General features: G+C 43.2%; 1 protein-coding gene across 2 annotated transcripts in view; it reads right to left on the bottom strand.

The window, feature by feature from the left end:
* The window catches only part of usp20 (ubiquitin specific peptidase 20), a 64,446-nt gene extending 58,329 nt beyond the window's left edge, over positions 1-6,117 (bottom strand). The window contains exons 1-2 of one of the 2 annotated variants that reach the window (XM_043720515.2): positions 5,837-6,117; positions 1,381-1,478 (exon numbers count right to left, since the gene is read on the bottom strand). In XM_043720515.2, the coding sequence (XP_043576450.2) occupies positions 1,381-1,461 (81 nt within the window). In that variant the 5' untranslated portion in view covers positions 1,462-1,478; positions 5,837-6,117. Of the gene's footprint in view, positions 1-1,380; positions 1,479-2,447; positions 3,554-5,836 lie in introns of those variants that run through there. The other variant, XM_087998240.1, reaches the window with a different exon arrangement.
* Between the last annotated feature and the right edge of the window lie 8,240 nt (positions 6,118-14,357).

The following is a 14,357-nucleotide window of genomic DNA, read 5'->3' as shown; positions in this document are numbered from 1 at the left end:
CCATCATCACTTGGTGGCCTTGCACCATGAAACCTTTGGTCATTTCATCTCTCCGACCCTATCGCAGCTCTCTAGTTCTCCATCCCACAGTTCCAAAACATTTCTAACTTTTCCCTTGTTCAAATGAAAAAAGATCACAGACCTGAAACATTAACAAACTTACTCATTCAACACAGGTTGCTTGACTTGTCAAGTCTTTTCTGCTCTTACTTCAGCTAACCAAGGTCTGGAATATTTTGACTTTGTCATTCCACACTTATTGGTGGGATAAGTGATGTCTTAAATATATCCATTAACAGAACTTTGATAGTGCAATTCATCTTATATTGCCTGCATTTCTCACATTTATAGACTCCACGTGAATTTGTTAATGATATGCCAGAGGATTTTGTTAATTTTGTAAAAATGGCATGCATACAACACATAGGACAAAATACCAAGGACACCAACTTAGTGAATAATAACCACAATTTGAATTATTTAAATAGAAATGTGAATATCATTGGTGCTCTGGGGATCAAATTTGCTAACTTGTGTATTCCTTACTCTATGCATTTCTATTTAACTCCTGTTGTTCATTGTATGGTGACTTGGAGAGTTTTAGACCAGATAGATTAGTTCAAAGTATTATCCACAAGATAGCAATTCCATAGAAAGGAATGAAACTGGATGGCCTACCTAACATCGACAATGGCAAAGACAGCCTGGATGACATTTGTGGGCTTGTTCCAAAATTGGGACAGCTGCCACATAAATAAGTTCAGCAAAAATCTTGTCTTATATGGCACATTCCAAATCCATGATTTCTACTGCTTAGAAGTACAAGGGCAGCAGATACATGGAAACACCACTCCCTGCCAAGCCGCACACCATTTTGACTTGGAAATCTATCACAGCACCCTCAGTGTCACTAGGCCAAAATCCTGGAAATCCGTCCACAATATGCACTGTGTGCTTACCAACTTGCCATGGATTAGAGGGGCTCTGGCAGCAGCTGGCCGCCAGTTTCTCCAGGGCACTAAGGATTAGGCAATAAAATGTTGGCCTAGCCAGTGACGTCCATTGACCATGAACAACATAAAAAGAAAAAGCAGCACTTGCTAGGTTCTGCAGTGATGTGTCAGCCAAAAAACGCACTTGTTGTCTGGAGTGGAGCTTAAATTCAGTCTTCTGAGACAGAATAAAGTATTGTACTAAGCCAAAAATGAGACAAGGCAGGAACATCATTAATGACTAAACTATCTGTACAATTATTGCTAACACAGCAGTGCAAGTATTATTTCTTACTGGTAATAACTATAAAATGCTTCAAAAGCATTTTAGACTGTCTATACTGTACTTCATGCATATTTACCCATTCAATAGCAACACTCCTTTTACCTTTGATTTCTGTAACAGCTCCTCTTTAGTGATTTCTCCTACTGAATCCAGGTGAGGGCAGATATCAGTAGTATTAGACATCTTCCCAAACTTCAGCACTGTAATAAAAATTGCAGTTATTAAGATCAAAACACACTGTTCCATTATTGCTATAATTAGTCTATCCCCAAATTCAACAAAAGCAAAATAGCATGGATATTGGAGGCATTAAATAAAAACATTATGCTAGAGAAAGCCAACAAGTTTGGCAAATTTTGTGAAGAGAAACAGTTAATATTTCAAATCCAATTGCTCCAAAAGGCTCACAGCAGAACGGAAACATTAATTCTGTTTCTCTCTCCAGATTCTGCCAGACCTACCAAAATTCTCCAGCACATTTTGCCTTTAACTTCAGCTAGGTTATTCAACATACTACTGTTCTTAATACTATACAAAAGAGTTAGACAAAATGTTAAGAATTAATCAGGGTAAATATAGAGGAATGGGTCTGAGTGGGTTACTCTTAGGAGGGTCGGTGTAGACTTCTTGAGCCGAAAGGCCTGTTTCCATACTGCAGGGAATCTAATCTAATACAAAGTACATCTTGATTAATTATAGAATCATACAACACAGAAACAGGCCCTTTGGTCTAACTCATCCACAGGTCCCTTTTAAATCTTTGTCCTCTTACTTTAAAATTATGACTCTAGTTTTGAACTTCCCTACCCTAAGGAAAAGGCCTTTGCTAGTCATCTTATCTATGCCCCTCATTTTATAAACCCCGATAATGGTCACTTCCCAACCTCCTACACTTCAGCAAAAAAATAAAAGTCCAGCAGTAACATCCTTAACCCAGAAAAATATCCGGTTAGTTCTGTTAGAGTCTCTAATTTCCCAGATTCAATGCAACTATTGTGACACCAACTCTATATTTTGAGGTCTTTCAAAAGCCAAAAGTTTGCAAATTGTAATTAGATAGAAAATATTTACGTCTTAAAGATAATAACATCTGCCACCACAAAGTACAACATTAGACAGCAAGAATGCTGCATACCAATAACTGGAACAAGGTGAAACAGGCCACTCACTTCGAAGGTTCTGAGGAAGGGTCATTGGACCAAAAACATTAACTGTGATTTCTCTCCACTGATGCTGTCAGACCTACTGAACTTTTCTACCAATTTCTATTTTTGTTTCTGCTTTCCAGCACCCGCAGTTCTTTCAGTTTTTATTTTATCTTATAACCTTTGCTTCAGAATACAGCACCTCTAACAATGAGAGTTGCATTACATCATGATTAGAAAGGTAGCTCCTTTTCTCCATTCACTCACCCGACCCAATCTTTGTCGGGATTACAATTGTTTGTTCAAATCACAGTTCAGTTGACTTTTGAGTGTGAACCTTGATACTGAGCAATCCCAATTACTTAATCTTTGTGGAATTACAAGCAAACTCAGAAGTCACAATAACTACAAAAGGTGTTTCTTTTACTCATTCACAGAATGAGGGTATCGACAGCTAAGCCAGCATTTATTGTCCATCCCTAATTGCCCAGAAAGTCAACCACATTGCTGTGGGCCTGGAGTCACATGCAGGCCAGAACATGTAAGGATGGCGGTTTCATAGAACAGTACAGGCCCTTTGGCTCATGATGCTGTGTCAAGCATTTATCTTAACCTAAGATCAACCCAACCTATACACCCCTCAATTTACTGCCATCTAGGTGCTTGCCCAGCAATCACTTAAATGCCCCTCATGTCTCTGGCTCTACTACCACCACTGCCAGTGCATTCCACGCACCCACTACTCTCTGCATAAAGAACCTACCTCTGACAACTCCCCAAAACCTTCCTCCAATCATCTTCCTTCCCTGAAGGACATTAGTGAACATGAAGGTGATCTTAAATCAATGCAATCTGTGATGCAGGCACACCTACAGTGAAAGGTGCCAAAGGAGACTTTGAATTGCTGCAGTTCATCTTAAGGATGGTAACATCTGCTATCAATTACCAGGTCGGTCGGGCATCGATCAAGTGAACAGCAATGTCATTAGATGTGTTAAACATATTGAATGTCACGGAGACTGCACTCATCCAGACAAGTGGAAATTATTTCATCAGTCTTGACTTGACTTTCAGATGGTGGACAGGCACTCGGGAAACATATGGGGAATTAATTGCTGATTTCCCAGCCCTTAGTCTGCTGGTCAATTCAGTTTCTGGTTAATGACAGCCTCAGGATCTTGGTAGCATTGAATTCAGTGATGCTAATGCCATTGAACATCAAGGAGGAAATGGTTAGATATTATCTGCTCGAGATTGACCATCGTCTGGGACTTAAACAGCAATGAATATCACTTTTACTCCAAGACTGGATGTTGCCCAAGTACTGCAACAAAACATACAGGCTTGAAGGAGCACCGTACTACATTTGCAAGAATCTGTACAGTGTTACGGCATGAGGTAAACCCCTCTGCTAATTTAAACCCGACACACAGAGAAGCTCAACTTGCACAATAATCTGTTACATTTTCAAGGCAAAGAACTACCCCAGAGTTCACTATTTAAAGTAAAAGTTAACAACTTTATTCTTTAAGTCCAAAAGAGAACATTAGACAACTATTTACAACTCCTTTCTCAAACCTATTTTTCACCTCCCACTCTACAATACTGGCCCAATAAATGCCCTCTTAAATTGACAGCAAATCACTTTTAAACAATTGTCATCTTCAGTAGATTTCTCTAGGTCTTCTCTTTGATCTTCTGCTGCACAACTTTTATGAACAGGTATCTTTCAGAGAGCTATTTGGCTAACAGTCTACACTTGGTATTCTTTGTTAAAAGTCACACCAAGTTATAGTCCAACAGGTTTATTTGGAAGCACTTGCTTTTGGAGCACTGCTCCTTCATCAGGTCGTTGTGGAGTATAAGAGTATTGTTGTGGAGTATACTTGGTGTTTTTGGTAGTTCTCCCCCTAACCTGTTTAAAGTATTTGGTTTTATATCCCAAAACATCAGATCATTTCACTGGGTTGATGTCATCAAAACATTAAATTCAAATTCGATTGGATTTTGGTCTCTGGGGGCATAATTTAAAATGATTGGCCGAATTTGAATTTGTTTTGTACCATGGCAACACAGCACCAGCTATTTGCATCAACCAAATGTTACATTTTTAAATTGTTAAACACTCTGTGCTTTCAGTCGTTGCCAGGTCCCCCTCTCTCTCAAAAGGTACATTACACATCTGCACCTTCATCACAACTGAAAACAAAAAGTGCTGGAAATCACAGCAGGTCAATTCACATCAGCTCTAAGAAATGTCACCTAGACTCAAACCGTTAGATACAAGCTACTTCAGTATCTTAAGACATTACACAACCCATCAGCAAATATCCTCACTTCTTGATGGAGGGATGGTCATGATGAAGTGGTTGAAAATTTAGTCTGGAACACTATTAATGCTAAACCTGAAACAATTCTCTTCAAGCTAAAACCTCACAAACCCTGATTAGGCTGCCATTGGGCTCAGGGAGGGATCTATGGTTCTGTCTGTGAAAGCAGATCGAATCCTGCTCAGACTCAGGTGGGGCAAGGGAATGAGAACTGCACAGTAATAATTAAAGTACCTGACAGACATTCCTGGAGTCCATCTATTAACTGTCAGCAGCTTCTCCAACCCATCATCAAAACTGCTATACTGATAGCACTCAACCAGCTGTGTATTTTAGTTTTAATATCAAACAAGTAAAACACTAGAAAATAATATGCAGCTCAGATCACATTGGTGGAAGGTGCAAAACAAAAGTCAATATGTCAGATGATCTGACAAAACTGTCACTTTTGTTTCTCTTGCCAAAAATACTGCTTGAGCTGCTTCTTATTTCCAGCATTTCCTCTTGGTTTCTGATTTCCCGCAGTCAGTGTACGTTGCCTTTGATACTTCAGACTTCCTTAACAAAACATCGAAACAATCAGATGAAAACAGATTTTAAAAAGTGGGCGATGACTAATGGGACTGAGGGAAGAGGCGCACACACACAAACATTCACCCCCGCCCCCCATCCCCCAACTGCAATCCCATCCAACCAAACTCATTCCACAAACTCCTCCCTTAGACTCAAACCACATCTGCCCCAGACCCAAACGAACAAGCCTCCCCGCCCCAAAAGGGACATCTCCCCTCCCCTTCCCCCCGAAATCATCCCCCGTCGCCCCCAAGACCTAACGCGCCGCCTCATTCACTAACCCATTGTCCCTCTCTCCGTTCGCTAACCCTCCTCCCCCATGTCCTAACTCTCTCCCTCATTCCCTAACCCACCCCCTCCTCAGACAGATTGGGTTAACACGGGCTGTGCCCCCCCCCCCCCCCGACTCATCCAAAGGCGACACAGAAGCGCCGCTGCGTCCATTTGCAGCGAGTTTCAAAACCAACAGCCACTTGCGTGTTTCGAAACGGATGGGAAAGCGGGACGTACCTGCACCCTCCACCGTCCCGGCGAGGCACCGCTTCTTTCCCCCGCCTCCGACGGTACTCCCTACCCTGAGCCTCACGAAATATTTTCCTTCAACGAACAACCAACCGCACCTCCTCCATCTTGGGCAGCTCCGGCGGTGCGCTCTGGGGATTGTAGTTCCCAACGGGTAACCCGGATGGAAGGATCCGCTCCTCCCACAGCAATGCAAGGTGCCGCTAAACCTTCTGGAAGATGTAGTTCCTTCCGACGCTCCCGCCAGGTTACCCGGATGACGAGCGGTTGCAGTGACGTTTTTGAGACACGCCCCGCAGGGCTATCGGGGTACTGCGCGTGTGCCATCTCACTCCGCCCAGGAACGCCCCAGCTGTGCAGGAACTGGCCATTCAGCCCGAAAGATTTATCCTAGCAAAAAAACCTTATTTTCATGAAAACAAAACCCTGTTCTGAAGAAGCGTAACAGAACTTGAAACGTAACTCTGCTTTCCCTCTATAGATGCTGCCAGACTTGCTATTTTTGTCAAAAACTTTGTGTTTTTCATTATTTCACACTTACTTTTTCCAGCATGTTGGTTTCTACTACAAACCAACCGACTCCCACAGCTACCTGGACTACACCTCCTCCCATCCTGCCCCCTGTAAAAACGCCATCCCATTCTCCCAATTCCTTCGTCTCCGCCGCATCTGCTCCCAGGAGGACCAGTTCAAAATACGTACAACACAGATGGCCTCCTTCTTCAAGGACCGCAATTTCCCCCCCCGACGTGGTCGACGGTGCCCTCCACCGCATCTCCTCCACTTCCCACTCCTCCGCCCTTGAGCCCCGCCCCTCGAACCGCCACCAGGACAGAACCCCACTGGTCCTCACCTACCACCCCACCAATCTCCATGTACAGCACATCATCCGCCGTCACTTCCGCCACCTCCAAACAGACCCCAGCACCAAGGATATATTTCCCTCCCCTCCCCTATCAGCTTTCCTTAGAGACCACTCCCTCCGCGACTCCCTTGTCAGATCCACACCCCCCACCGACCCAACCTCCACTCCCGGCACCTTCCCTTGCAACCGCAGGAGGTGCAACACTTGCGCCCACACCTCCCCCCTCACTTCTCTCCAAGGCCCCAAAGGAAACTTCCATATCCGCCACAGATTCACCTGCACCTCCACCCACATCATCTACTGCATCCGCTGCAGCCGGTGTGGCCTCCTCTATATTGGGGAGACAGGCCGCCTACTTGCGGAGCGATTCAGAGAGCACCTCTGGGCCACCCGGACGAACCAACCCAACCACCCTGTAGCACAGCATTTCAACTCCCCCTCCCACTCCACCGAGGATATGCAGGTCATTGGACTCATCCACCGCCAAACCACAACAACGCGACGGTCGGAGGAGGAGCGTCTTATCTTCCGACTGGGAACCCTCCAACCATAGGGGATGAACTTGGACTTCACCAGTTTCTTCATCCCCCCTCCCCCCACCTTGTCTCAGCCGAATCCCTCCAGCCCGGCACCGCCTTCCTGACCTGCAGTCTTCTTCTTGACCTCTCCGCCTCCATCCTACTCCGACCTATCACCCTCACCTTGACCTCTTTCCACCTATCACATTTCCAACGCCCCTCCTCCAAGTCCCTCCTCCCTACCTTTTATCTTCTCCTGCTGAACACTCTCTGCTCATTCCTGAAGAAGGGCCTGTGCCCGAAACGTCGAATCTCCTGTTCCCTGGATGCTGCCTGACCTGCTGTGCTGTTCCAGCAATAAAGTTTCAACTTTGATCTCCAGCATCTGCAGACCTCACTTTCTCCTCCAGCATGTGAATGCAATGGCATTCTGAAATACGCATTGATTATCCATCTCTGATTATGCTTGCTCTGCTTGTCTACTTGGATTCCAGCATCTGCATTTTATTTTGTCTTCTCTGAATGGTTTGTAGGGCTATTTTCAGAAATGTCTTCACCTAGAATTTTTGGACTCTGATACCACAATTGTATAATGTTTTGAAGCCGAAATGTTATACAGTTTCAAGAAGGAGTTGGACATAGGACTTGGGGCAAAAAGCATCAAAGGTATGGGGTAAAGTGAGAACAGATTATTGAGTTGGATGATCAGTCACGATTATAATGATTGACAGAGTAGGTCTGAGGAGCCAAAAGACCTACCACTGCATGTATTTTCTATCCTTCGTAACTTAGCATTGATGATAGTGTATCTACACAATGCAACTCAAATGGAACCAGTGGACACTGCCTTAATACATATCAGTTTCTAGTGCTTGGTCTCACTTCCCATTTTGCTTCTAAAGTATTTCCTTCAAATGCAGAAAATAGGGTACTCCCATTTAAAATAGCCTTTGTGATCTATCTGAATTTGTCCACTTGCACTTGTGACATGTACCATTAGTGGAACCAGCCAGCAGTGTAAACGCTATGTGCATGTTTAAAAAAAAACTGAAGGAATTTTAAACAATTGCAAACCACAACTTATCTTTGCTGTTTTGCTGTAAAGGCAATTATCAATGAAAAGTTGAAGACGCTTCTAGAACATTGAACATTTTAGTGCATGTAGTACAAGCCCTTCGGCCCTCAATGTTGTGTTGACCTGTGAAATCAATCTGAAGTCCATCTAACCTACACTATTCCATTATCATCCATATGTTTATCCAATGACCATTTAAATGCCCTTAAAGTTGACGAGTCTACTACTGTTGTCGGCAGGACATTCCACATCCTTACTATCCTCTGAATAAAGAACCTACGCCTGACATCTGTCCTATATCTATCATCCCTCAATTTAAAACTATGTCCTCTCGTGTTAGCCATCACCATCCAAGGAAAAAGGCTCTCAGTGACCACCCTATCTAATCCTCTGATTATCTTGTATGTCTCTATTAAGTTACCAACAAAACCTAACACACTATATGCCTTCTTAACAACCCTATAAAGCTGGGTGGCAACTTTCAGGGACCTATGTACATGGACACCAAGACCCCTCTGCTCATCCACGCTACCAAGAATCTTACCATTAGACCAGAACTCTGTATTCCTGTTACTCCTTCCAAAGTGAATCCCTTACACTTTTCCGCATTAAACTCCATTTGCTACCTCTCAGCCCAGCTCTGCAGCTTATCTATGTCACTCTGTAACCTGTAACATCCTTCGGCACTATCCACAACTCCACCAATCTTAGTGTCATCCATAAGACCATAAGACATATGAATGGAAATAAGGCCATTTGGTGCATCGAGTCCACTCTGCCATTCAATCATGGCTGATGGGCATTTCAACGCCACCTACCCACACTCTCCCCATATCCCTTAATTCCTTGCAAGATCCACAAATTTACTAATCCATACTTCTATGCCCTCATCCAGATCATTTATAAAAATGACAAACAGTAGTGGCCCCAAAACAGATTCTTGCAATACACCGCTAGTAACTGAACTCCAGGATGAACATTTCCCATCAACCATCTTCTTCCATAGAGTCATAGAGATGTACAGCACAGAAACAGACCCTTCAGTCCAACTTGTCTATGCTGACCAGATATCCCAACCCAATCTAGTCCCACCTGCCAGCATCTGGCCCATATCACTTCAAACCCTTCCTATTCATAGACCCATCCAAATGCCTTTTACATGTTGCAATCGTACTAGCTTCTACCACTTCACCTGGCAGCTCATTCCATACACGTACCACCCTCTGTGTGAAAAAGTTGTCCCTTAGGTCTCTTTTATATCTTTCCCCTCTCACCCTAAACATTTGCCTACTAGTTCTGGACTCCCCCACCCCAGGGAAAAGAATTTCTCTATTTATCCTATCCATGCCCCTCATGATTTTATAAACTCTATAAAGGTCACCCCTCAGCCTCCGACGCTCCAGGAAAAACAGCCCTAGCCTATTCAACCTCTCCCTACAGCTCAAATCCTCCAACCCTGGCACACTCCTTGTAATTCTTTTCTGAACCCTTTCAAGTTTCACAACATCTTTCCCATAGGAAAGAGATCAGAATTGCACACAATATTCCAACATTGGCTGAACCAATGTCCTGTACAGCCACAACATGACCTCCCAACTCCTCTCCTCAACACTCTGACCAATAATGGAAAACATACCAAACACCTTCTTCACTATCCTAGCTACCTGCGACTCCACTTTCAAGGAGCTATGAACCTGCACGCCAAGGTGTCTTTTTTCAGCAACACTCCCTGGGACCTTACCATTAAGTGTATGAGGCTTGCTAAGATTTGCTTTCCCAAAATGCAGCACCTTGCATTTATCGGAATTAAACTCCATCTGCCACTTCTCAGACCATTGGCCCATCTGATCAAGAAGCTAGCCAATTTCTGATCCAAACCGCTAAATCGCCCTCAATCCCATGCCTGCTTATTTTGTGCAATAGCTTACTGTGGGGAACCTTATCAAACGCCTTACTGAAATCCATACACCACATCAACCACTTTACCCTCATCCACCTGTTTGGTCACCTTCTCAAAGAACTCAATAAGGTTTATGAGGCACAATCTACCCTTCACAAAACCACGCTGACTATCCCTAATCAACTTATTCCTTTCTAGATGATTATAAATCCTACCTCTTATAATCCTTTCCAACACTTTACCCACAACTGAAGTAAGGCTCACTGGTCTATAATTACCAGGGTTGCCTCTACTCCCCTTCTCGAACAAGAGTCAACATTTGCTATCCTCCAGTCTTCTGGCACTATTCCCGTAGACAATCATGACATGAAGATCAAAGCCAAAGGTTCTGCAATCTCCTCCATGGCTTCCCAGAGAATCTGAGGATAAATCCCATCCTGCTCTGGGGACTTATCTACTTTTACACTTTCCAAAATTCCTAACACCTTCTCCTTATGAGCCTCAATCCCATCTAGTCTAATAGCCTGTATCTCAGTATTCTCCTTGTTAAAATTATCTTTTTCCAGGGTAAATACTGATGAAAATTATTCATTTAGCACCTCTCCTATCTCCTCGAACTCCACGTATAACTTCCCACTACTGCCCTTGATTGGCCCTACTCTTACTCTAGTCATTCTTTTATTTCTGACATACCTACAGAAAGCTCTGCCATAAAATTAAAAGGAAACTGCTGAGATTGGGTACATTTAAAACAAAAAGGTCAGCTCTTAAAAGAGCTCGGAGTTGGGTAAATGAAAACAAAGTACAAGGTTCTCTTAAAACAAAAAACATCAGTACTATAAAATTTCAAATTCCAATAAACCAAAGACCATTCAATGTCTCCTTCTAAAGGTAATTTCTTTTGGCCTTATTTATAAACAGACATGTCACTGCTGAATGAGTCAAATGCAAGACTTCAAATTTAGTGCTCCACCTACTGGTGACATTAACCACAAATGTAGCCCTATTAATACTTACTGTTAACATCTACACTGCTCAAAAAAAACCCACCAGTTTGGACCTGTGACTCTTATTCACAACCTGACCATTTGCTTCATCCTTTGGTGTACCTTGTCGTACTTTGCCCTGATCCAGTGCCCAGAGACAGAAATCACAGACCCTGGTGCTGCTCCTGGGAACCCAAACCCCAACCTGATCGCAGTAGACTCACCCCCTGACCCAGGCACAGTGGCCTCTTCGAGCCCAATCTCCATTATTGGGCTCTATTGGACCCCTTTGTCCCAAACCTGTCCTATCCATTTGTTGAATTCCCTCTTTTTTCTATACTGTAAAATTCATCACTTTTCCAACAACTTTCAGTTCCAATGAAGAGACATACCAAACCCGAAACATTAACTGTGTTTATTTCTCTCCATGAATGCTGCCAGACCAGCTGAGTTTCTCCAGCATCTTCAGATTTTATTCCATTTCCTCAACGCTTTTCAGGTACACCATGTCAATCTTGGCTTTTTCAAAGAGACCTGCAGGGGCACTGTTGGAATATTGCGTGCAATTCTGGTCTCCTTCCTATCGGAAAGATGTTGTGAAACTTGAAAGGGTTCAGAAAAGATTTACAAGGATATTGCCAGGGTTGGAGGATCTGAGCTACAGGGAGAGGCTGAATAGGCTGGGGCTGTTTTCCCTGGAGCATCGGAGGCTGAAGAGTGAGGTTTACAAAATTATGAGGGGCATGGATAGGATAAATAGACAAAGTCTTTTCCCTGGGGTCAGGGAGTCCCGAACTAGAGGGCATAGGTTTAGGGTGAGAGGGGAAAGATATAAAAAAGACGTAAGGGGCAACTTTTTCATGCAGAGGGTGATACTTGTATGGAATGAGCTGCCAGAGGATGTGGTGGAGGCTGGTATAATTGCAACATTTAAGAGGCATTTGGATGGGTATATGAATAGGAAGGGTTTGGAGGGATATGGGCCGGATCCTGGCAGGTGGGACTAGATTGGGTTGGGATATCTGGTCAGCATGGACAGGTTGGACCGAAGGGTCTGTTTCCTTGCTGTACATCTCTATGACTCTATGACTGGGTGGGACAAAGACCAAGGAAAAGATCTGTGATAAAGTGGAAACAAGAGAAATTGAATGACAAAAAAAAAAATTCAGAACCAAAGTGAATGGGCTGAAAACCCTGTCAGGATTTGGATAATTATTTTTCTGATTTCTAGTAAAAAGTCCAGGACCTCAAATCATTAAGGAGGATGGGGGGTGGGGATAGATTTTAGCACAGTGAATGTGGAAAAATGTTTCCTCTTGTGAGAGAATCTAGAACTAGAGGTCAGTCATTTAAAAAAGAGATAGGGAGAAATTTAGATTTATTTTATTGTCACGTACTCAAATACAGAAGTACAGTGAAGAGTGTACAATGTCGCTACACACGGTGCCATCTTAGGTACAAAGGGACCTAGGTACATAACTTAGGTACAAAGAAATTAAAGAGAGAAACAAAGTTCAAAGTTAAACATTACAGACAATCTGGAGAAAAATGAGAAAGTAAGGTAATAGTTAACATTGAAGTCCTTCTTAATATTAACTAGAAAATTAAAGAAATTGTTAAAATTCCAAGTGTTTTTCCTGAATGCTTAGCTATGCTAGGCCCCCAATCACCTCTATGGAGAAGGTGAGGACTGCAGATGCTGGAAATCAGAGTCAAGAGTGTGGAAGTCGAATGGCTTCCTAATGAAGGGCTCTTGCCCGAAACGTTCATTGTCCTGCTCTTCGGATGCTGCCTGACCTGCTGTGCTTTTCCAGCATCTCACTCCCGACCCCAATCTCCTCCACCTAGCTCGCTCTCTGGGAGATCTCAGCACCCTGTTCTCAGCACCGCCGATGCTGATACAGATACCAGGGGAACTCCTCTCATAGGTCACTATTCCTGTGTTCTCATAGATGGTCCCACCTTCTTCAAAAGGCAGTGAAAACAGAGTCCTTAAATATTTTAAAAGCAGTGGTAGCTTAATTTTTGATAAGCAAGGGGGTGAGAGATTATCAGGGGTATGTAAACATGTAATCAGATCACCATGATCCTAGTGAATAGCAGAACAAGCTTGAGGGGTCCAGCAGACTACTCCTGCTGTCAGGGTTTTCTGTTAATAGATAGAAAATATTAACTATCTCTCTATCTCCACAAATGCTTCTATAACCCGATGAGTTCAGTTAAAAATCACACAACACTAGGTTATAGTCCAACAGCTTTATTTGGTATTATGAGCTTTTGGAGCGCTGTTCCTTCATCAGATAGCTGTGGAGCAGGATCATAAGACACAGAATTTATAGCAAAAGATTACAATATCATGCAACTGATAAGATATATTCAACCAACCTAGATTGCTGTTAAGTCTTTCATCTTTTAGATAGGTTGAAAGTTTCGGTTCATTAATATGTAAATCCCAGAACTTCTTTTAAGTCACATTCTCGGGGTAACTTAAGGTTTTATTTTTTTAAAAATGACATCTCAGCTCAGATAATGATGAGTTCAGGTTGCAATTGATCTATTTACAGCAGGGAAGGTTAAGGAGGTATATTTCACACAATTTGGGGGAAAAAAAGACCACAAGAAATAAGAGCAAAAATGTGGCATTTGACTCTTCCAGCCTGCTCCACCTTCCTTCAGCAACAAAAACAGAAATTGTGTAAGAAACTCAACAGCTGAAAATGTGTTACTGGATAAGCGTAGCAGGTAAGGCAGCATCCAAGGAGCAGGAGAATCGACGTTTCGAGCATGAGCCCTTCTTCTGGAATTTCCAGCAACACATTTTCACCTCTGATCTCCAGCATCTGCAGTCCTCACTTTCTCCTAACAAACTCAACAGGTGTGGTTTGAGAAAGAGCTAACTTCACACAGGTCTGAAACATTAATGATTAGATTAGATTCCCTACAGCGTGTAAACAGGCCCTTCGGCCCAACAAGTCCACACCAACCCTCCAAAGAGTAACCCACCCCGACACATTTCCCTCTGACTAATGCACCTAACACTATGGGCAATTTAGCATGGCCAATTCACCTGACTTTGGGAGAAAACCCATACAGACACAGGGAGAACGTGCAAACTACACACAGACAATTACCTGAGGCTGAAATCGAAACTGGCACCCTAGTGCT

Source organism: Chiloscyllium plagiosum, unplaced genomic scaffold, assembly GCF_037043375.1.
Source record: "Chiloscyllium plagiosum isolate Xiang-an unplaced genomic scaffold, Cpla_swu_hap1 HiC_scaffold_21, whole genome shotgun sequence".
In the NCBI taxonomy this organism is placed as follows: Eukaryota; Metazoa; Chordata; class Chondrichthyes; order Orectolobiformes; family Hemiscylliidae; genus Chiloscyllium; species Chiloscyllium plagiosum.
The sequence above is the reverse complement of the archived record's forward strand: the minus strand, read 5'-3'. Positions and strand labels throughout refer to the sequence as shown.